Consider the following 24,478-nt stretch of genomic DNA (forward strand, 5'->3'; position numbering starts at 1 on the left):
GCACATAAAGCAAAAGATGTGGAGAGATGTGTGATCAATTATAAAGCAGTCAAGTACTAAATAAATATTTTTAGAAAACTCCTTTGGTATTGCTTAGTTTCAACCACATTGAATGTTGCTGGTAGATAGTTTTATATGTAGTGGCTCTTCATGGAAGCTGAAAGTATAGGTCAAAACTGTGACTATAGTTATGGAACTTAAGAACAAATTCTGAAGACATCTTGAATACAGCAAGGTTGAAAACTGTTTTGTTTGTTTCCTCAACCTGAAATTATAATGGACTAGAATGGTATGTGAAGCAGGGTTAATCTTTAATTATGTACATATGTAAGTACAGTAATTCTCATTGTTCATGGTTATGTTCTGTAAAGTCATCGTGAACACTGAATTAGCGAATACTGAACCACTACTCCAAGGGGAGATTCAGGGTTAGTGTCCTGGTCTAACCTTGATTTTCAAGTCTTGTGATTTGGTCACAAGATTTTCATCTGTCAACAGTATATAACGTGCTTTATTTTGACATCATTTTATTTAATATATATTATTGATTCATTAACGTTGAACTCACAGGCAAGAGCATTATAACTCATGCCTGGAGAAAACTTAGCTAACACACATTTTCTCTATAAAGCACATCTTAGTCTTTTTGCACTTAGGAACAGTAGACAGCTCTTCAGCACTGCACTTGGGGGCCATTTTAAACAGTGAAAGCACCAAAAGAAAAACATAAAATGAAAAAAAAAAAAGCCACTAAAAAGATCATGAGAAAGCTGCTTGTTGACAGCATGAGAGCCGAAAGAAGCCAGGGTGTTGCTTTATTCAGTCTCAGCTAGGAATGTGCTCATCAGGCAGCTCAGCATTTTCACAGCTCTGTGCTAGTCTGTGAGTAACCAGAAAAGTGGCATGGTACTGATTAGGGGGTTAAAAATAAATTTTAACTAGAAGGTAAATTCACAAATATGAAATCCAGGAATGTGAGGATGGACTGTGTGTTGTCATAGTTGGCCTTCCTATGCTTTTGTCCAAGTGGGATTTGGAGAAGGATATGATTTGTCAGTCTTTATTCAGTCATCAGGCTTCCACTTTGAAGAGCCACAGACCCAGGCAAGACTCATCAAGTGAGAATTACCCTGAAGGAAAAGATTTCATCAACCTGGAGTGTGGAAGGAAAGAGGAAGAGTAGAGGCCCTACGAGGGGGGAGAAACTGGTGACTTTGAAGAGAACTTCAAATTCTCTGTAAATTCTTCAAACAGAGAATTTTTATCAGGACTGTTATTGCTGTGTCACTGAATTCTCAATGCCTCAAATGCTTTTATTTTTCCATATTAATATTTAATTGGTGTTCTCTACATGCATTTTCTTAGGATATTAGCTTTTCAAATACCTGTGATTTCTATTGGCATATGGGTATAAATATAATCTCTCACTGTTCTACAGCGAACATCATGGATTTTATATTTGGGTAAACATAGGCAATAGATTTCTCTGAGATCTAAGGTAGCAGGAGACACTTCTTTCCCTCTTCACATGGTAAGAGTCTGGTAAAGAAACTCTACAAACAAGTGTTAAAAAACTGGCTAAAATATTTAAAACAATGAAAAATTAACAAAACAAGCACTCTGAGCTGTATTAAAATACAGCTGTATTAAAATGTCCAAGTCCCACCCCATATTCATTGAGCTGGGATTTCTTGGAATGGTGTCTGGCATGTTTTTGATTACCATCTCATAAAATCTAGCATCTAAAGAATACTTGACAGGGCCTCCCTGGTGGCGCAAGGGGTTGAGACACAGCCTATGAAGATATCCGCAGCCACTGCAACACAAGTTAGATCCCTGGCCAGGGAGCAACCCACATGGCGCAGCAGATCTTGCCTGTCTCGTCCGCTGCTCCCCTCAGTAGATCTTCCTGTTCTGCTCTCCACTCTGTTTCTGGTGAATCCTCTCACCTTTCCACCCCTGGCCTGTACCCCAGTTCTTGATGCATAAATAAATTAAAAAATCTTAAAAAAAAAATACTTGACATAATCTGCATATTTACACATGTCAATAGTTACTTCAATGTAGAATTGAATGGAATTTTTTTCTTTCCCAGACTTAGGGTAATAATTCGAGATTTAACAACATGTTTATTAGGACCCTGATCTCATCTTCTCATGAGAAAAATGTATTTGCCACAGCATAGAGTATGCTTTAGTAAAGAGAGCAAAAGCTTTGGAGTTAAAAGAGACCTACGTATAAATCATAGCACTAATATATGCTAACTCTGGGATCTTGAACAAGTTAATCTCTTTAATTTTTGAAATCTGTAAAATTGAGTACATCATAGGTCAGGAGTGAAAATTAAAAAGGGATTATAAAACACCTGTAACATTATAGCATCTAATTTGTTTTTAATAAATGCTCATCCCTTTTCTTAATCCTTATTCTTTAGCACTTTGGAAGTAAGTGTAGGTGCCAACTAGAACTTCCTTGCTTGTTATGTGTTAAGTGTTGTTTAATTCAGGGGTTCTGGCATGAAGTATGCTACTTATGGAACAACAGATCTTACAGACTGGATGAAATTCATATTACTATGAAAGCATTACTTTTACCTGGGAAAAGAGTGAAATAGCAAGGGGACTTTAAAAAAGAGCACTTTTGGGCCTCCCCTGGTGGCGCAGGCGGTTGAGCGTGGCGCTGTGAAGCTGTCCGTGATGTCTGCAGCACCGGTTCGATCCCAGCCGCTGGTGAGGGTCCCACATGGCGCAGCAGACCTCTCCTGTCACACCCGCTGCTCCCCTCAGTGGTGTATTTCGTCAGTCTGCCTGTTTTATTCCCAGCTCTGTCTCTGGTGAATTCTCTCACCCTCCCGTGCATCTGGCCTGTACCCCAGTTCTTATATAAATAAATAAACAAACAAACAAACAAATCTTTTAAAAAAATTAAATAAAAAAGAGCACTTTTAACCCTGGCTGACCTGGCCGGTATACCACAGTAAAGTCTTAGCAGGAAGGAACCTGGGCAGTCTGTCTTGTTAATTTGACACAGGTGTAGCTATTTAACCTGTGAGTTTAGATAAGTTCTGGGCTTTGTGTAATCTAGTATAGGAGGGCAAGCATATAAACAATGCTGGAGAAGAATCTGCTAAGACTAAATGCAAACGTGGTGATCATTAGCTAAGATGGCAGCTGCGAGACCAGAAGTGCCCTCAAAGGAATGGCTGCAATGGCATTTGAAATTTAGAGTCCCAGTGGACTTCTTGAAGGTACTTCAGGGTACTTACAGCAGTTTTCCCTGGTGTTCCTTGATATATTAGAGCTGCTGCCCTGGTGTCTATCATAGATACGTTGTCTTTTGACTTTCTCCTCCCCAAAACAAAGTCAGCAGGCCTCCATCTTCTCTGAGGTTATCAAAGTCACCTCATACATAGTCGTGCTAGGCTGACAGCCCAAATGGAGAGTTAGCAGTTTGAAGTTGTGGTTTTGCATGTGTTTTATTGGTAGAACGTTAGGATAGGAGACTAAACATAATCAAGGGAAGCTCCCAAAGTTGGTATTATCAAAAAGAATTTTTCTTCCTCAGTAGGAAACAAAATTGGTTATCCATTGACTGAGTAGCTTTCAGAGTTCTTTTAAGAATAAATTTTCAGGGCCTCCCTGGTGGCACAGTGGTTAAGCGCTGGGTTGCGAAGCTGCCTGTAGCCTCTGTAGCACCGGTTCGATCCCTGGCTGCTCCCTGGCCACCGGAGGTGGGTCCCACATGGCGTGCAGACCTCTCCTGCCACCCACTGCTCCCCTCAGTAGTGTACTTCGGTCCTTCAGTCGGCTCTGCTCCCCGCTCTGGCTCTGGTGAATTCTCTCACCCTCCCACACTTCTGACTGTACCCAGTGCTTATATAAATAAAAAAATAAATCTTTAAAAAAAATAAATTTTCAGTTCTCTTCTATAGGGCTTTTATTAGTTTGTTTTCCTTTTGTTCTCCCTTTGTAGGTTGTTGGAAAGGATACCAATGTTATGTTGGTGGCTTTGGCAGCAAAATGTCTTACTGGCCTGGCAGTTGGACTAAGGAAGAAATTTGGGCAATATGCAGGACACGTAAGTAATACTCCTTTTTAGATACAAATCAATAACAGAAAATGGCAGTCTCCTTTGCTTTATACTTTAAAGCAACTCTTTGGCTAGGATCTTTATACATTGGGCAAGTAAATTTTTCACTTAAGTTTGATTAATATTCAGCATGGTACCTCACAATATTTCACTATGTTGGTTGTAACTAAATTCATGAGCCTAATGTAGGAAATCATGCACTTGGCCTAAGGTATTAGTTAAGTTGATTTGCTTATTATTTAACATCTTGCTTTGTTCTTACAACCTAATAGACAGTATAACAGGATAAAATATAACTTATGATAACCAGGACAGAATGAAAATGAGATTTAAGAAAGGCAATAAAAAATTGGAAGTGAGGCAGCTCTCCTGCCCACCTGTGACTGTGCAGGTGCCTCTCTTCCTCCTTTTCCTAATAAACCTGTCCTTTTAAAATGTTAAAAACACACACACACACACACACAAAAAAAAAAAAACACTGGACGTGAGATTGCTATCGTGTGTTTTATAGTGTTTTCCCTATTTAAAAAAATTAATAATTTACTTACATAGATTACATTATTGGTAATATATCAGTTTGATGTATTCTAAGAAAATCTGGAGACAATCATTGAATATAATATTGGTATCAGTTTCAACTGTTTGGTAACTTTTAGTTGATTGATATCTTTTCTTTAACTACAGCATCTGTCTTTTGTCCTTTAAATCTGGTACATAAATGGTTCAACATTCTGAATACTGACTTGACTGACTTTTAGGGCTTAACTTGCCAACCACTTGACCATTTCTGTAGATTGACTCAACAGTCTCCTAATAGTCCATAGTCATGTGTCAGTGTTATTTTATGAAGCTAATGTCTAATTTCATTTGCATTATGGTATTTGGAGCTTGCTTACTCATAGCATTAAAAATAATTTCAGAGAACTGAAAAAAAGAAGACACTACCAAATAAAAATAAATCATGACTAGCTTGCTACCAGATAATAAAAACTAGGGGCCTATAAAACCCAGAGTGTTGGTGGTGGGTGCATTGTGGTAATGCCTGAGTGGGGAGACGCTATACTTTTTTTTTTTTTTTTTTTTTATAGAGGCATGTTTATTTATTTATCTGTTTGTTTGTTTGTTTTTTTTGTTTATACATGCACTGGGTACAGTCAGAAGCGCGGGAGGGTGAGAGAATTAACCAGAGCCAGAGCGGGGAGCAGAGCAGGCAGAAGGACCGAAGTACACTGCTGAGGGGAGCAGCGGGCGGCAGGAGAGGTCTGCGCGCCATGCGGGACCCTCCTCTGGTGGCCGGGGAGCAGCCGGGGATCGAACCGGCGCCGCAGAGGCCGCGGGCAGGTTCGCAACCCAGCGCTCAACCGCTGCGCCACCGGGGAGGCCCGAGACGCTATACTTTTAAAACACAAATGTTGTACACCAATGCTACCTCAATTGAAAAGAAATTTTTAATTAAAGAAAACCATAGACATGTAAATCATAAATTGGAGTAAAATTATAATCAATATTTTTATAGAATAGTATTATAAATTATCTGTGTGTAACTATAATACAGTGGCAATATATTAGCTTTTGGTCAGCTTTGTGTTACTTCATAGTAACACATATGTAACAGCATATTTTATATGGTAACACATAGTAACAGCATATTTTATACTTTTGTATTAGGAATAACTTTTTAAGTTAGAAAATGATTAAGACACATCTTAATAAATCTTAGTTGGATGATTATCTGTCCCTCTGATTTGTGATCTTATTCTGACTTTGTGACAGGTATAAACTGTCTTTTTGGCAGTATATATAAAAGTGAACTTTAGTTTTATATTCATTAAAATACTTTGATTTTCAAGTTTGTAACTAACTCCTGGCATTAAAATGTCTTTTATATTTTTCCATGGGAACCACATTCCTTCTTACCTGTACCACTTCTGAGAAATCTTGAAAATAAAAAAATTTTAGATGCCAGTGACCTTTGCTATATCTTTCGGACCTTAAAAACAACTTTGATATGCCTGCTAACCACATTGCCTGGCACTCAGTATACATATTATGTATTCAATAAATATTTAATAAGTTAGTTTTTGCTTAAAAGATATAATTAAAAATATAAAAATTCTAACCACTGATTAAGAAGATATGTCTAATGAAAAAAATTGCTAAATTTCTGGTACTCTTTCTTTTTTCTTACTGTATTGAAGATGAGAATTATATACTGTACCTTCCCCCCATCCTAATTCCTAGTTGGAACCCTTTTGTCTAATAAGAGATGTTACTGATAGAAATGGTTATGTGGTTGCATATAAGGTATAAATGTAAAATAAAAAGGCTGAGAAGCACTGCTGTGGTGGAGTAGAATGAAAACCTTGATTGTTCCAGCATAAGATTTTTGTGCCTTTCAAGAGAGGAGGTGACTTTTTATTCAACTTAGATGTTATTTTTGCTTGCTTGTTTTGGTAGAGCCAAACAGCTTTATTGAGGTATAACTTACATGCTGTAAAATTCACCCTTGTATATATTCATTTTTTTTGGCATCTTCACAAGGTTTATAGCTATGACCATGTTATCTAATTCCAGAATATTTTCATCACCCCAAAAAGAAACCCCAGTACTCATTAGCAGTCACTTCCCTATTCTCCCATCCCCTTAATCCCTGGCAATCATTATTCAACTTTCTAGTCTTTATGGATTAGACATACATATAAATGGAATCATACAGATATGGTCCTTTGTACCTGTTTTCTTTCACTTAGCATAATATTTTCATGCATCTTGTGGAATATATCAGTACTTCATTCCTTTTTGTTGCTGAATAATATTCCAGTTGTTCACTTTTGCAGGTTGTGCCAACCATTTTGGAGAAATTCAAAGAAAAGAAGCCACAAGTAGTACAAGCCCTGCAGGAGGCAATTGATGCAATCTTCCTTACTGTAAGTTGACAACAGAGTTTGTGGTTTGTCTCTAAAGTTTTGTCAGTGTAATATTTTAGTTGTTCTTTACAGCTGAGAAAAGCTTACTGACCACCTTTTCTTTTTACAGACCACACTCCAGAACATCAGTGAGGATATTTTAGCAGTAATGGATAATAAAAATCCAACCATCAAGCAACAGACATCTCTTTTTATTGCACGAAGCTTCCGCCACTGTACTGCTTCTACCCTACCAAAGAGCTTGCTAAAGCCATTTTGTGCTGCTCTACTCAAGGTATATACTGTCTTTGAAATTGGGGGGGAAATTTATACAAAGGCAAGATTGTATTTCTTATTATTTTGACTCTATATTGGTGTTCAACTGGATCTGGCCAAGTGTAGGTATCCAGTTTGGATTCTTTGAAGATCATTTGTGTGAGGCTTATTTTAGGTGGCAGGAGGAAACCTGCTGAGTGGAACACCAGAGGTTTCCTTAACCCAAAAAGAATTTGTGAAAGTGCAACTGTTAATTGGCACAAGAAAAGTTACACTTCAATGAATTGTCAAAAGCAAGTTCTTTATCCAGCCAGCATCAGTCTGAATTAAAATCAGTATTATTTAAAGGACTTGTATTAAGATTATTTTGCTTATTTCTGGATTATAGCACATCAACGATTCTGCCCCTGAAGTCAGAGATGCTGCATTTGAAGCATTGGGCACTGCTTTGAAGGTGGTTGGTGAGAAAGCAGTAAACCCATTCTTAGCTGATGTGGACAAACTTAAGCTTGATAAGGTAGGTTAGTAATGGGTTATAATGAAACTAGACAACAGTCCTGCCTCTGCATTATGGTTTTTCTCTTGAAAATTAAAGAGTATTGGTTTCCTTTTAGTCAGAATTTCTCAAGTACAATAACATTTTTTTAATAAAGCTCAGTGACCAATCTGTAGAGGGGTATAAACAGTGCTGTGATATAAAATTGCTTCTGATATAAGACACACATTTGCTTCTGATATAAGATAGACATTAATGTGTATCTGCTGCCAAGAAAGCCTGGAAAAATTATCTTTTTTTTTTTTTTTTTTTTTTTTAAAGATTTATTTATTTATTTATTTATACAAACACTGGGTATAGTCAGAAGCGCAGGAGGGTGAGAGAATTCACCAGAGCCAGAGCAGGGAACAGAGCAGCAGACGGACAAAATACACTGCTGAGGGGAGCAGCAGGCACAGCAGGAGAGGTCTACGCGCCATGTGGGACCTTCGCTGGTGGCAGGGGCTCGAACTGGCACTGCAGACACTGCGGGCAGCTTCACAGCTCAGTGCTCAACTGCTGCGCCACCAGGGGAGGCCCTGGAAAATTTATCTTTGTTGAAAAAGAAGCTACTCTGAATTCTCTTGTAGTTGTGGTTTAGAAGTGACTTCTTAATAATGTAGTGGCGACATTTCAAAGTTGGGCTTAATGATATTTATCTCAATTTTATTCTCCAGATCAAAGAATGCTCAGAAAAAGTTGAGCTCGTACATGGTAAGAAAACTGGTCTAGCTGCTGATAAGAAGGAACCCAAGCCTTTGCCTGGAAGGACTGCTGCTTCAGGAGCTGCAGGAGATAAGGACACAAAAGACAGTGCAGCACCCAAACCAGGACCCTTAAAAAAGGCACCTGCCACTAAGGTTAATAGATGACTTGGAAAGTAAAGTTTAAATATAGAATTCATTAAGGTATAGGGTCTGAATCTCGGGCTCATGGTTATTTCAATATTATACCATGTGATATGACCTCATTACCACATTCAAAATACAATAGACTGTCTCTTAATAGAGTACTCCAACAATCCATTGGATATTTGAAACTTTAATAGAGGTTGAAATGTATAGGAGTATATTTTAAGGTATCAGAAACCATCATTAAATAATGAAGTAAAATGTAGCATCAACTCGGTTGTTCTGCTAATAATGTGCTGAATCACATCACTGAGGCGCCATTATCCAGTCCAGGTCTTATCCCTGCTGTACAATGTGAAAGAAGGGAAAATGCCCAAGGGCTAATTTGGCTTTTCAACAACTTGTCCTGTGCACTATCTAAAGCTTGAAGTTATCTAACCCAGATGCCAAAAGTTTCATTCTCTTTCACTACTCTGAATCCCAGCGTGGATTTTTATCAGTTTTTACACGTGAAACATTTTACTACATAATCTTATTTAAGCATCATAACAACCATTGAGATAAGTGTTTTGTGACCCCCTTTTTCCAGAAAAAGGAACTAAGACTCATAAGGTTAAGTGTCCTGCACATGCTGTTACATTTACTCTGATATTGTTATTGTTTACTTTGTCTCCCCACACTGTGTTATAAACTTTAAAGGATAGTGATCCTGTCACTGCTTGATCATCAGTGCATAGAAGAGTTTCTGGCATATAGCAGGAGCACACCATACATTTATTGAACGACTAGTGTTGCAGAACTGGGATGTGGACTAGCCACAGTGTCTAGCCACAGAGGCTGTACACTGTCATTCATATTGTGCTGTCTCTGCGGCACTCTGTCCACAGTGCAGGGAGTTGGCAGCTGTTTTTTCCTTTCTCACTAGTCCCGCCTCTCTGTCCAGATTTTTCTGCCAAACTCCATTTTCTTCTTATCTTGCTGACCCCTTCCATGTTAGCTGGCGTTCTCTTATTTGAATTCTTACTAGGAATTCTTTTTTTTTTTTTTTAAACATTTTATTTATTTATTTATTTATTTATTTATGCATACATACATACATACAAGCACTGGGTACAGTCAGAAGCGCGGGAGGGTGAGAGAATTCACCAGAGCCAGAGCGGGGAGCAGAGCAGGCAGAAGGACCGAAGGACACTGCTGAGGGGAGCAGCGGGCGGCAGGAGAGGTCTGCGCGCCATGCGGGACCCTCCTCCGGTGGCTGGGGAGCAGCCGGGGATCGAACCAGCGCCGCAGAGGCTGCGGGCAGCCTCACAACCCAGCGCTCAACCACTGCGCCACGTGGGAGGCCCCTTACTAGGAATTCTTTAAAAAAAAAAAAAAAAAAAAGACACAACCTGCTTAAATTACTATTTTGAAAAGATAAATAGAACAGTAACAGCTTCTAACCTACTGAGCCAATAAACATGTCTTAAAAAAAAAATAATTGACGTATCTCTTACACTACACAAGAGTGCTATTGAGGAAAAGGTCCAGAGTATAGAATTTTCTATTTTCAAAGTTAGAAAACAATTAAATCTCTCTTCATGAGTTTATTTTAAATCAACAAAAAATTACATTGCTGATATAAACCAACCAATGGATAATATTAGAGGTTTCCATTTGATTAAAAACTGGCATCTTAGTTTTCCTTATCAAACCTTAAAATCTCAGAATATGCTCAGGGCAACATTGATTACAGAGCAAATCTGGATGTTGAAGACTAATTTGTAGTCTAGAGTTTGTAGTGCAGATACTTGCTTAACGAGTATCCAGAATAAGTAGAAAGAATGACATTGAACAGTGATATATGTTGCCATGCTGTTGTGACTGCTGTTGACTGTGTACTGTGTGATAAACAATTTTTCTTATAACCTTTCAAAACCAGGGTGAAATAATGTTTAAATCAAGATATTTAAGTAGAATATTAGCAGGTGGAATCCACTTGGACACAATGAAAACTGAACAAATAAGTTTATTCCAAGTTTGCAAGGAAAAAAAAGATTGCAAGGATGGGTCATTATTAATATTAAAAAATTTATTAAGGGATATATCAAAAGAAATTTGATTCCAGACATGGAAAAGGAATATGGTAATTTCAGCATATCTCCTTGCTGATAATTCTTCATTGTTTTTGTTGTTTTATTAATCTTAGCCACATAGAAATGATGTATAACATAATTAAATATACAGAGAGATAAGAGCTACAGATAGCAGTGGACATAGCAAACCAAACGTGAGCATTTTGCTTTATAATTATGAAATACTAGAAATTCAAAGTGTGAAATAAAGTGAGAAATGCTACCATGAATACTGTTCTACGGTTAGACAAAAGAATAATGAAGGGCCTCCCTGGTGGCGCAGCAGTTGAGCGCTGGGTTGCGAAGCTGCCCGCAGCCTCTGTGGCGCCGGTTCAATCCCTGGCTGCTCCCCGGCCACCGGAGGAGGGTCCCACATGGCATGCAGACCTCTCCTGCCGCCCGCTGCTCCCCTCAGCAGTGTACTTCGGTCCTTCTGCCTGCTCTGCTCCCCGCTCTGGCTCTGGTGAATTCTCTCACCCTCCCGCGCTTCTGACTGTACCCAGTGCTTGTATAAATAAATAAATCTTAAAAAAAAAAAAAAAAAAGAAAGAATAAAATATTAAAAAAAAAAAAAAAGAATAATGAAGTGTAAGATCCATCAACTTTGAAAACCCAAGCAAATCAGTTAAAAAACTACTTGTAGAACAATAAAAAGTTTCTTTTATAGAACAATAAAAAGTCATCTTCAGCATGACTAGAACACTCAGAGATGGCCGTGTCAGCTGCTCTTTTCCTTCACAAATGTGTCCTACAGTGCACCATAATATGTTCTGTTATTGGGGTTGATGTGTATTGAGTGCATGTCATTACTTAGAAACTGTCTTGATACAGGAAAGATCTAGGGATCCTTAAAAGCATAAGGACTTAATTTCTCAAATTAACCTGTAACTGTAGTATAAATTCAGTTCATCTTTTTAAATTTCTGTCATTAACTCATTCTGGTTAGAGGTTCTTTAATAGGACATCTGCAGCAGCACTCCTTCTGCCCACCTGTGCCTATGCAGGTACTTCTTTTCATCAACTCTCTCCCTCCGCAGGGCAGCAGCTTCCTGCCTGCCCGTGACCTGTACCCTGCTGGGACTTCTCTTTACTGACCTCCCTCTCGAAGGCCACTCTCCTTAAGGCCGCCTGCCTGCAACCATGCAGGCCTCTCTTAGCAGACCTGTCCCTTTCGGGGCAGCTCTTCTGCCCGCTGGTGTCTATGCATGTGTCCTATATTCTTTTGTCCCTTTCCCTAATAAACCTGCCCTTTAAATATTAAAAAATATATAATAATAGGACATCTGCAGAGTCCTGGATAATGGTCTAGAGGGAAACTGCCTTTAAAACTGCTAAATTCTGTGGACATAAAAAAAGTATTTTCTAAACAAAATTTTAATATGTCTCTGAGCTGAAAAAAGTTTAAGAACCTCTGTCCTAAATCCTTAAATGGTTTTGTTTGTTTGGTTTTTTTAATTGGTTTTAGGCTGGCGGGCCACCTAAGAAGGGGAAACCAGCTGCACCAGGAGGTGCAGGGAGCACTGGAACTAAGAACAAGAAAGGATTGGAGACCAAAGAAATAGTAGAACCTGAGCTCTCGGTCAGTAGTTACAGTATGCCTCCAACTCATAGCTGTGGAAAGTTGATAACTCTGGGAAGATTGAGTTTGTTGTTTGCTGAGTTCTACCACATATAGTGAATAGATAACAGTTACTGAAACTGTGCCTTTATGGTGGCATGATGGAAGCCTAATGTTTTGTATCTTACAGCTAGAAGTATGTGAAGAAAAAGCGTCAGCTGTCCTTCCCGCTACCTGTATACCACTTCTAGACAGCAGCAACTGGAAGGAAAGGCTGGCTTGTATGGAAGAGTTCCAAAAGGTGAGTGTAGAGGGATGACTTGAGTGTGAAAAAAATTAGAAACAATTAAATCGATAAATGAAGAAATTGTCCTAATTGCTGTGTTTTATAACCAGTGAACAGCATCCTGTGTAGCCCTCATTTCCACTCCCTCCCTCTTTCAGAGGTAGCCATTTATTTGACTTAGGTGTATACCATCCCCGTGGAATTAATCATTAACCCTGTAATTCTCTTATCCTCTTGTTTTACTTCAAGGCTGTTGAACTGATGGAGCGAATGGAAATGCCGTGCCAGGCATTAGTGAGAATGCTGGCCAAGAAACCTGGATGGAAAGAAACTAACTTTCAGGTATTTTATTTATTTATTTATTTGTTTGTTTGTTTGTTTGTTTGTTAAGATTTTTTTTTTAATTTATTTTATGCATATACAATAACTGGAGAGTAGGCCAGAGGTGCAGGGAGGTGAAAGGATTCACCAGAGACAGAGTGGGGAACAGAACAGGCAAATCTACTGAAAAACACTGCTGAAATACATGTAACCCTTTGCACCACCAAGGAGGCCCTGTGTGTGGCTTTTAAAGATTTTATTTTTGTGTAGAAGAACTGGGGTGCAGGCCAGAGATGCAGGGGGTGAGAGGATTCACCAGAGACAGAGTGGGGAGCAGAGCACACAGATCTACTGAAATACACTGCTGAGGGGAGCAGAGGACAAGCCAGGAGACATCTGCTGGACCATGTGTGGGTTAGTTCCCTGGCTGAAGATTGAACTCAGGTCGTAATGGTGATAGCACCAAGACCCCATGCTGTATTTTATTTACCAACTCACCAGTTGATTTGTGTCATTTCCACTTTTTGGGATATTGTGAATAATGTTGCTGTGAAAATTTGTGTATAAGTTTTCATGTGAACACATTTCAGTTATTACTAGGTCAGATGGTAATTTTATGCTTAACTTCTTGAGGAACTGCTAAACTGATTTCCAATGTGATGGCATCATTTTATTTTTCCACCAGTAGTGCATGAGAGTTCCAATTTGTCTACCTGTTCACCAACACTTACTATTTAAATATTCAACAGGACAAAGGGAAATATTCACTGGCAAAGAAAACCCCAGTCCTATATGTCTGCCATTGTCACATTACATACATATCAGAATTTTTGATTCATAAACTTTCCATGTGTTAACATTGTAAATATTTGAAAACATTAAATGGTTTGTTTTATTTTCTCTCTTCACTGTCAATTATATAATTTAATTACTATCAATTAAAGGATAAAAATTATTTTGCTTCTTTAATATTCTGATTTTAGTTTGGTTGTATTCTTAGCTATTCCTGTTGTATCTTCAGGCTGTTATAAAAAATAAGTAAAAAAAAAATAAGCATCTTTGGCTTACTTATACTTATACTTATTCTTGTTTCAGGTGATGCAAATGAAGCTTCACATAGTTGCTTTGATCGCCCAGAAGGGAAATTTTTCTAAAACTTCAGCTCAGATAGTTTTAGATGGCCTTGTAGACAAGATTGGAGATGTGAAGTGTGGGAACAATGCAAAAGAAGCTATGACAGCAATAGCCGAAGCTTGTCTGTTGCCATGGACAGCAGAACAGGTTAGTCACACAACTTTTTAAATTTTTCCCAAATTTTTATTTACACTTCCTAATTGAACTTTAGTTCTTATCTTCTCAAGTAAATCATTTTTGATACTTTTTTATTTTTACCTTCAATAATATACTGTTGCTTGATAATAAAAATTTATCTTAGTCGAGTATATTCTATTAAACATGAGAATAATATTCTCGTAAGATATTTTCGTCTATAGGCTCAGATGAAAAGTTGTAAAATAGTCCAGAAAGTTTTAATACTATTGTCTGTTACCTCATTTTCTGATGTAAGCAAAAGAAATATTTTATTTCTAAGACATTCTTGCAATTGTTTCAGCATCAGAAAAACCATGCTTATCTGCTTCTGCCTAATTTCATGCTGAAAAATATGAGAGATAACACTGATCTGTTGTGCTTTTGCTCCTGCTGCAGGTTATGTCAATGGCCTTCTCACAGAAGAATCCTAAGAATCAATCAGAAACTCTGAATTGGCTATCAAATGCAATAAAAGAATTTGGTTTTTCTGGGTAAGTCAAAAATAAATCAAGTACAGAATAATTTACTGTTTACCAGTCTCTAATTGGTGATTATATTTGTCAGCCTTCTCTGCTTATTTCTGAGATGCCAGAGTTGGGCTAATGTATGTAAAATAAAACCATTTTGTTTCAAAAGTCTTTGTTGGCTTGTGCATCCACATTTTGATATCCACTAATACTAGAGTTATGAGTTGCTTTTCCTCAAGTGTTAATAACTGCCCCCGTAGAAAAGCCAACTCCAAGGATTTCTAGTCAGATGAAAATTACTACATATAATCACATTTGTATAGACACCTTTAGTATACATAGGTGAATTAAAGATTCTCAGAGACCCTGCATAGAGAAGATTTTTTAATTTTGTTTAACTCACCATTTCCCTAACTTACTTACATATTGAACACATTTGTTTATTTCGTTTAATAAAATTTTACAGTGCTAACTTTATGCTAGGCACTTGCTAGATAATAATTCATTTGATGAGTTCTCATAAAACCTATTCTCATTTTATAGATGAGGAACTAGGGAACCAAAGCTGAAGTAATCTGCCTAAATCGGCGCTTGGAAAAAAGCAAAACCAAGATTTAATTCCAGGCATTCTGGTTCCAAGAGAAAATACTAAAACTGCTATACTCTGCTGTTCCACACATGCTGCTGCTTTTTACAATGTCCTTTAATATCTTGTAAAAATGTTTGAGTTTTACCAAATGAAGAACTACTATTCTAGAAAACTAGTTATTATCTGTGGTGTACATAGTTGAGAGTATGGTTATAAATCTCTTCTTGATTGTATAGTTTTTGACATAAAACCAATCTCTTGGCATGACATAAGCCAGGTGAAGAATATTTTCCTTTTGAATAAGTTGGAAACCAAGAATTTTTCTTTAAAGATTTATTTATTTTTATATAAGAACCAGGGTACAGGCCAGATGCACGGGAAGGTGAGAGGATTCACCGGAGACAGAGCGGGGAACAAAACAGGCAGACTGAAGAAATACACTGCTGAAGGGAGCAGTGGGCGAGACAGAAGAGGTCTGCTGCGCTATGTGGAATTCTCGCTGGCCGGCCAGGATCGAACCCGCACTGCAGAGGCTACAGACAGCTTCACAGCGCAGTGCTCAACTGCCTGCGACACCAGGGAGTCCCCCCATTCAAGAATTTTGAGCAGAAGAGTAATAGGATTGTTCCGACTATAGTTAAAACAGATAGTGAATGTCCAGGATAGAAGCAGGGAGACCAACTAGAATAGCCTATTGGGGGCCTCCCCGGTGGAGCAGTGGTTGAGCGCTGCGTTGCGAAACTGCCCGCAGCCTCTGCAGCGCTGGTTCGATCCCCGGCTGCTCCCTGGCCACCGGAGGAGGGTCCCGCATGACGCACAGACCTCTCCTGCCGCCTGCTGCTCCCCTTAGCAGTGTACTTCGGCCCTTCTGCCTGCTCTGCTCCCTGCTCTGGCTCTGGTGAATTCTCTCACCCTCCCGTGCTTCTGACTGTATCCAGTGTTTGTATGAATAAATAAATAAATCTTTAAAAAAAAAAATAGCCTATTGGAATAATACTGTCAAGAATGTGTATTTTTGAAAGTAGACTAACTAGGATATTGGACATAAGAAAGCAATTAGAATGATATGAGGCTTTACTAAAGTAGGGGAAATTGTGGGAAGAATATGTTTTGGCTTGGATGTGGACTATCAGGAATTTTATTTTGACAGATGTAGGACATATATTTGACATACAAATGCAAGTGTCAGAGAGGCAATTGAGTATAGAAACCTGGAACTCAGGAGAGAGATCATCACTGGATTTAGAAGTTGTTAGCATATAGATAGTATGTATTTTAAAGCACAATTTACATGAGTATTGAAAGAGAATAGATAAATCCCAGGGGAGCCAATTCCAGACTGTGGCTTTATAAAATTCTATGGAGTGTTTGGCGGGGTTCTTTTGTTTTTAATTCTGAATGTTATTTCTTCTAGATTGAATGTAAAAGCTTTCATTAGCAATGTGAAGACAGCTCTTGCTGCAACAAACCCAGTGAGTATATACAGCATATATATAGGAACAGGACAGTCATCTTTGTGGTTCTGTTTTGATTTAGAAAGTTCTTTTTGTTCTGACAGGCTGTGAGAACTTCTGCTATCACTCTGCTTGGTGTGATGTATCTGTATGTTGGTCCATCTTTGCGAATGTTCTTTGAGGATGAAAAGCCTGCCCTCCTCTCCCAGATAGATGCAGAATTTGAGAAGGTAAAGATTCCAGAATGTACAATCCATTGATGAACTGGGAAATACTCATATATTAGTTAAACCTTTAACCCTTTGGAATAAAGAATATGTATTTGCTTTTATAGCACTGGAAAGAGTACATAAGAAATCGATAGTGGTCTGAGAAAGAAAACTGGGCAGCTATGGCAGCTATATAGGACAGGAGATTTTCTGCCTTATATCCTTTTGTACCTTTGGGATGTCAAATATTTTGAATATATTGCCTATTCAAAAAGTATATTCAACATAACATTTTTCAAAATTTAAAATAAAGGAACTTCACCCTCCTTGAATAAACTTCCTAGTCAGAATTGCTAAGTGTTAACATAAGCCTTTAATTGTGTTGGACATACAAATCAAAACACAGATTCATAATTGAGAAGTCATAGTCTAATGTATAAAAATACCTTTTGCCATGTAGTCTCAAAATTGGAATCTAAGTGGGAATTAAATTATTTACGCTCTAAATATTACTTTTTTAAGATTTATTTATTTATGCAGACAAGAACTGGGGGTACAGGGCAGAGGTGTGAGGGGAGGGTGGGAGGATTCACCAGAGACAGAGCGGGAACAGAGCAGTCAGAGTCACTGAAAGACACTGCTGAGGGGAGCAGCGGGCGAGACAGGAAAGGTCTGCTGCGCCATGTGGGTAGGTCCCCAGCGGGGGATCGAACTCATGCTGCAGTGGCTGTGGACAGCTTCATAGGTTGCGTCTTAACCCCTTGCGCCACCAGGGAGGCCCCTAAATATTAAATATTATGAAGGAATATGGACATTGGTACAAGCACCTTTCTCTAGCTTGTTTCCGCTCATATTTGTCAAAGTCATTGGCCTCACTGATTTATTTGTTCTTGTGTAGATGCAGGGACAGAACCCACCAGCTCCAACCAGAGGGATTTCAAAGCACAGCACAAGTGGTACAGAAGAAGGAGAAGATGGGGATGAACCAGATGATGTGGGCAATGATGTTGTTGATCTTCTGCCAAGGACAGAAATCAGGTAGGTTTTGACCTGTGAAATGATTTATTGTACTGAATTCTTAGGTATCTTCTCAAGAGTAACAGCATTCTTTTAGGATCTGAAATTAAGGGTTCTTTCTTCTGGTTTTTGTTTTGTTTGTTTAGTGATAAAATCACTTCAGAGTTGGTGTCTAAGATTGGAGACAAGAATTGGAAGATCAGGAAAGAAGGCCTAGATGAAGTGGCAGCCATTATCAATGAAGCAAAATTTATCCAGCCAAATATAGGCGAACTTCCAACTGCCTTGAAGGGTCGACTCAATGATTCCAATAAAATCTTGGTACATATAGTATATGCCTTTTCTTTTTCTCTCTCCTCTCCTCACTGCAGAAAATTCTTTTTCAATGTCATCCTCACTAGCAAAAAAAAAAAAAGTGTACTTTATTTTATTTACCTTGAACTAGAAATAACTGCCTTTAATTTCTTAAATGTGCATCAAAATAGTTGGCAGGTTTATTAATCAAATTTTCATGAATCTCAAATTTGCTCTTTTCAGAAATCCAATATTAAATATATTTACATAAAACCACTTGTAAAGTGCATGCCTGACTTCTGATTTTTCAATTTAGATTTTTATGTCAGGATTTTTCTAAACCAGATTTTACCTTATAAAATTGTGAAGCAGTATAACCTCTGGTTTAGAATTTTAATACTCCAGTTTTATTAGAATAGCATCATGACATACTCCTCTGTCTCTTAACTGCCTAATGCCTTGACTACATAGCAGTAAACTTGCAAAACATTGACCACAGCTTGCTCATGGGGCTAATGTAAACCTTTTTACCCTTCCTATTCAGGTGCAACAGACTTTGAATATCCTGCAGCAATTGGCAGTAGCCATGGGCCCCAACATCAAGCAGCATGTGAAGAATTTAGGCATCCCTATCATCACAGTACTTGGAGACAGCAAGGTAAGCCTCTTTTCACCACAGCTCCATTCTGGAATAGGCCACCATTCTTGGGCTGTGGTTTCTACTCTGATTATGACATCATTGTTTAAAGTATTGATATAAAGGGTGAATATAGGGGCCTCCCTGGTGGGGCAAAGGGTTAAGACGCAACCTATGAAGCTGTCCACAGCCTCTGCAGCACAAGTTCGATCCCCAGCCAGCCAGGGAGCAACCTACATGGCACAACAGGCCTCTCCTGACTCGCCCACTGCTCCACTCAGCAGTGTACTTCAGTAAATCTGCCTGTTCTGTTCACCACTGTCTCTGGTGAATCCTCTCACCCCCTGCACCTCTGGCCTGTACCCCAGCTCTTGTATGCATAAATTAAAAAAAAAAAAAATCTTGGAAAAAAAAAAATAAAGGGTGAATATAAATATCTGAATTTGGGGTCATGTATTTATTTTTTACCTTTTTTCCCTGAACTATAGTATCAGGGTATTGCAGGTTCTTCTAGTAATTCAGTAAGATATTTGCAGTTTTACAGTTGTAAGCCCTGGACTTACTATTTGAATATCTCTTTACTTTGGCATAAATTCTTTAATTTAAGGAATTGGGATATGTTAACTTTTTTGTGTGTCAAAATGTGCTTCTCATTTATGAATGCAAATTAATAAAAAAACATACATGTTCAAATCCTAACATATAAGATTATATTCTTTAGCAGATAACCACAGACATAAAACCCCTCAGAGACTCATGAAACAAAGCCTAATAGTTTATTCACTGTACTTGATATTTTATGCCCAAGTTACTGTTTTGCCTATTTAACTGAGTACAAGTGCCTTACAAGCAGAGTTTTATGTTTCTACTTTATTTTTGAGTTAGAGAACTAGCTTCTCTTCAGAGAAGATGGTGCCAAGTAGGTTCATGTGAACCACAAAGAAACTTCCATTGTTTACAAATTAATAAGCTTTTCACTCCCTACCTGTAAGCCATCGTTGATGTTATTTTTTACTAATTTTCTTCTCCATTCAGAACAATGTTCGAGCTGCTGCCCTAGCAACTGTGAATGCTTGGGCAGAACAGACTGGCATGAAGGAATGGCTGGAGGGAGAAGATCTTTCTGAAGAGCTCAAAAGGGAAAATCCTTTCTTAAGGCAAGAGGTCAGTAGTACAAATACCATAGAAGCCCATGCTTCACTCCTGCATTTACCTTCCCAGAGGCTTGACCTACTTTATAAATACACATGTACAAATAGGATAAGTTCGTTATAAAACAGTTAATAAAATAAAACAATTTCCTGGAGCTTTTGTTATTCACATGCTTCTTTTTTCCTTTCATGTGCTTTTTTAATTTATTTTTTTTGTTTTTATATTCCCCATACAATTGCAACCCCCTGATTTGACCCCAATCCCTCGTTTCCCTCCTTTCATGTGCTTTTTTAACAGATTTTTAAAGGACTAAACTTTTGGTGGAATTTTCTTTTTCATGAGATCTTAAACAGTAAAATAATAGGTTTTAATCAAAATATAAATGTAGAGTTCAACTTTAGAAACCTATTAGTGTAGTCCAGCTTGCCAGCAGGCTAAACAAGAAAAAATCATTCCATTTCAGTTGACAATGAAGTTGGATTTGAGAAAAACGAACACCTATTCATGATTAAAACTCTCAACAAGTTAGTAGTAGAATTAGCTCAACTTGACAAAGAACATCTACCAAAAATTCTACAAATAATATAATACTTAATGGTAAAAACAAAGCTTTCCCCCAAAACTGGAAATAAGGGAAAGATACCTACTTTCACTAGTATTACTTAGCACTACAGTAGTGAAAGTTCTAGTCACTACAGTAAGGCAAGAAAAAGAAATGAAAGGCACATTCTTTGGGAAAAGAATAAATAAAACTATCTTAAAATTGCAATAACCTGACTATTTGTATACAAAAATCCCAATCTGTAAATAAGCTCCTAGAACTAATAAATGAGTTCAGTAGGACTGCAGGCTACAAAATCAGTATACAAAGATCAGTGTCATCTCTTTATAATATAATGAACATGCAGAAGCCAGAATTTAAAACACAATACAATTAACCACCAAACCAAAGAAAGTGAAATTCTTAGATATACACTAAAACAAATATGGAATATTGTAGAATGCTGATGAAAGAATTCAAGGAAGACCTAAATAAATGGAGAGACATGTTCTTGGATTGGAAGATTCAACATAATAGAGATGTTAACTCTCACTAAATTGATCATTAAATTTAATGTAAATCCTATCAAAATTCCAGCAAGTTTTTATAGACAAACTTACTCTAAAAATCTCTTTGGAAAGACATGGGCCCTAGAAAAGCTAAGAAAAAGTAAGCAGCCTATCATATATTATGATGTTGCTCATATGATCAAGACACTGATGTGGCAGGGGCAAGATAGACCTACAGCCCATGGGGACAGAAGGGAGAACCAGAAATTGACCCACAAAAATAGGACCAACTAGTTTTGTTGTTGTTTTTTTTTTCTTTTAGTGATAAAATTATGAACAACTAGTTTTTGACAATGTTAAATTCACTGGAGGAAGGACAGTCTTTTCAACAAATGATTCTGGACAATTGAATATTCATAGACAAAAAAATAAACTTTGATCTAAACCTCACATCTTATTCAAAAATTAATTCAAAAGCAATCATGGACTTAAATGTAGACTATGAAAGTATAGACCTTTTAAAGGGTAACAGGAGAAAATCTTCAGGCAATAGAGGTAGCTAGCAAAGAATTCTTAAAACTTGACTCAAAAACTACAGTTTATAAAAGCAAAAATTAACAAATTATGCCTCATCAAAATTAATAACTTACAGTACAAAAGACCATGTGAAAAAGATGAGAAGATAGTCTACAAAGTGGGAGAAAATATTTACATATGATACAGGACTAGTATCTAAACTATATAAAGAACTCTTAAAAACTCAACAGTAAAAAAGATCTAGTTAGAAAATAGACAAAAATATGAACAGGTATTTCATTAAAAGGTAATATGCAGATGGTAAATAAGCCCATGAAAGATGATCCAACATTATTTGTCAGGGAAATGAGATATCACTACACAACTACCTGAATTGCTAAAAAAAGGTGTCAGCACCAAATGCTAGATATGGGGAAACTTGAGCATTTTGCCAATAGAAAATGTAAAATTGTACAGCCCTCCAATAAACAGTTTGACAGCTTATTATTAAAACTAAACATGGGCATTGCCGGTGGCGCAGCAGTTGAGCGCTGGGCTGCGAAGCTGTCCGCAGCTTCTGCAGCGCCGGTTTGATCCCCAGGTGGCCAGTGAGGGTCCCAAATGGCACGCAGACCTCTCCTGCCACACCTGCTGCTCCCCTCAGCAGTGTATTCCGTCAGTCTGCCTTTTCTGCTCCCCACTCTGGCTCTGGTGGATTCTCTCACCCTCTTGTGTTTCTGACTGTACCCAGTGCTTGTATAAAATAAATAAATAAATCTTTAAAAAAAAAAAAACTAAACATGAAGTTACATGAAGAATGACCCAACAGTTACAATCTTGAGGTATTTCTTCTAGAAAAATAAAAATGAAGGTACACGTTAGGAATGATTACACAGAAACTCACAGCAATTTCATTCAGAATAGTTGAAAACAGGAAACAGCAGAGATACCCTTTGACAAGTAAGTGTTACACAAACTGTTGTATGTCTGTGTATATAATACTAGTTAGTAATAAAGGAAATGCATTGTTGTTTGATACATGCAACTATTTAGAGAAATCTCTAAGGAATAATGAATTATGCAGAATGACAAAAACCAAACCCAAACACTTATATACTGTGTGATCCCATTCATATATTAACATGTTTGAAATGACTAAACTTTAGAAATGGATAACAGATTAGTAGTTACTAGGGATTGGGATGGGATGGAGGATCAGGGAGATAGCTGTGACCATAAAAAGTATGCCAGACAGTGTCTTGTGATAGAACTATTCAGAATCTTGGTTATGGTGGCTATTGTACTAACACATGATAAAAATTGTATAGAACTGAATACACATATTTACACAAATAAGAACAAGTTACGCTGAGGTAGTCTGAATAAGATCAGAGAAATGTGATGTTTGTACCCTGGTTGGGATACTATAGTATAGTTCCTAAAGTGCTGCTGTTGGAGGAAATTGAGTGTGCCTGCGGTCTCTGCATTATTTCTTATAATTGTTTGTGAATCGACAATCATCCCAATAAAAATTTCGATTAAAAATAAAATTAAGGGGCCTCCCCGGTGGCGCAGCGATTGAGCGCTGGGTTGCGAAGCTGCCCGCGGCCTCTGCAGCGCCGGTTCGATCCCCGGCTGCTCCCTGGCCACCGGAGGAGGGTCCCACATGGCGCGCAGACCTCTCCTGCTGCCCGCTGCTCCCCTCAGCAGTGTACTCGGTCCTTCTGCCTGCTCTGCTCCCTGCTCTGGCTCTGGTGAATTCTCTCACCCTCCCGTGCTTCTGACTGTACCCAGTGCATGTATAAACAAAACAAACAAACAAATAAATAAATAAAAACATGCCTCTAGAAAAATAAAAAAAAAATTAAAAAAATTAAAAAAAATTAAGAATTCTTTTAGGGGGATGGGGAAAAAATGTAGGGTTAAAAACAGAACTGGTAGAATTTGTCATTTTCCGATCAAATAAATGTTTTGGGTTTTTTCTCATTGAATAGTTCTTAGAATTAAAAAAAAAAAGTAAAAAGTAGGTGAAAATTTTTCATATTTAAAATCATTAAGAACTATTAGAGCTTTATAATTTATCACCCAAATGTGATCCAAAGAACTATGTCTTTGTCTTAAAGATGATTGTCATTGCATATTTATTTAAATATAGTTCTTTTTTGTGGTTGAGCGGGCACAGTTCTTGAATAATGGAAATTACTGACTTTGTATAGGAAAGTTGTAGTGTAACAGCAAATTACTGTTTCGTATTGATAAAATTATTAAACCTGAGATCAATGTCAGTATCCTCTTGAACTGTGTAACTCATCTCTATTTCTTTTGGCAGCTTTTGGGCTGGCTGGCTGAGAAACTACCCACTCTGCGTTCCACCCCCACAGACCTGATCCTTTGTGTTCCTCATCTCTACTCCTGCCTGGAGGATCGTAATGGAGACGTGCGGAAGAAGGCCCAGGACGCCTTGCCATTCTTCATGATGCATTTAGGATATGAGAAAATGGCCAAGGCTACTGGGAAACTAAAGGTACTACTTGTTGCTGCTGCTAAATGGCTAAAGACCATTTAGAAAAATACTTAACATAAATTTCTATAGACAAAAGATCGTATTACTTTGTATGAGTTTCACCTTGAAATCCTAATGAAAGCAAAAATAAAATATTAAGCAGTAGAGAGCTTCTAAAGAATCTACTGACTGTGCAGGGATTAAAAACTGTGACCTTCTAGAATGGTAGCTAATTTAGTGTGACTTCATAATGTATGTTACCTCTCTTCTACTGGGTGCTGCCTCACTTCATTGGTATTTCAAAAGTAGGAGCTCAATGATTTGTTTGACAGCAGATCTCTTT

The 24,478-nt window shown here is 37.8% G+C and overlaps 1 protein-coding gene across 2 annotated transcripts in view; it reads left to right on the top strand.

Moving 5' to 3' along the window:
- The window catches only part of CKAP5 (cytoskeleton associated protein 5), a 77,962-nt gene that overhangs the window by 34,389 nt on the left and 19,095 nt on the right, over positions 1-24,478 (top strand). For both annotated transcript variants that reach the window (XM_054699231.1, XM_037522354.2), the window contains 17 exons: positions 3,973-4,077; positions 6,927-7,016; positions 7,126-7,290; positions 7,660-7,788; positions 8,484-8,666; positions 12,237-12,350; positions 12,520-12,630; positions 12,865-12,957; positions 14,032-14,217; positions 14,644-14,738; positions 16,718-16,775; positions 16,862-16,987; positions 17,865-18,004; positions 18,130-18,304; positions 18,822-18,935; positions 19,950-20,078; positions 23,962-24,156. In XM_054699231.1, the coding sequence (XP_054555206.1) occupies positions 3,973-4,077; positions 6,927-7,016; positions 7,126-7,290; positions 7,660-7,788; positions 8,484-8,666; positions 12,237-12,350; positions 12,520-12,630; positions 12,865-12,957; positions 14,032-14,217; positions 14,644-14,738; positions 16,718-16,775; positions 16,862-16,987; positions 17,865-18,004; positions 18,130-18,304; positions 18,822-18,935; positions 19,950-20,078; positions 23,962-24,156 (2,208 nt within the window). The remainder of the gene's footprint in view (positions 1-3,972; positions 4,078-6,926; positions 7,017-7,125; positions 7,291-7,659; positions 7,789-8,483; positions 8,667-12,236; positions 12,351-12,519; positions 12,631-12,864; positions 12,958-14,031; positions 14,218-14,643; positions 14,739-16,717; positions 16,776-16,861; positions 16,988-17,864; positions 18,005-18,129; positions 18,305-18,821; positions 18,936-19,949; positions 20,079-23,961; positions 24,157-24,478) is intronic.

Source organism: Talpa occidentalis, unplaced genomic scaffold (genome assembly GCF_014898055.3).
Source record: "Talpa occidentalis isolate TD23 unplaced genomic scaffold, MPIMG_talOcc4v2.1 talOcc4.3, whole genome shotgun sequence".
Lineage (NCBI taxonomy): Eukaryota > Metazoa > Chordata > Mammalia > Eulipotyphla > Talpidae > Talpa > Talpa occidentalis.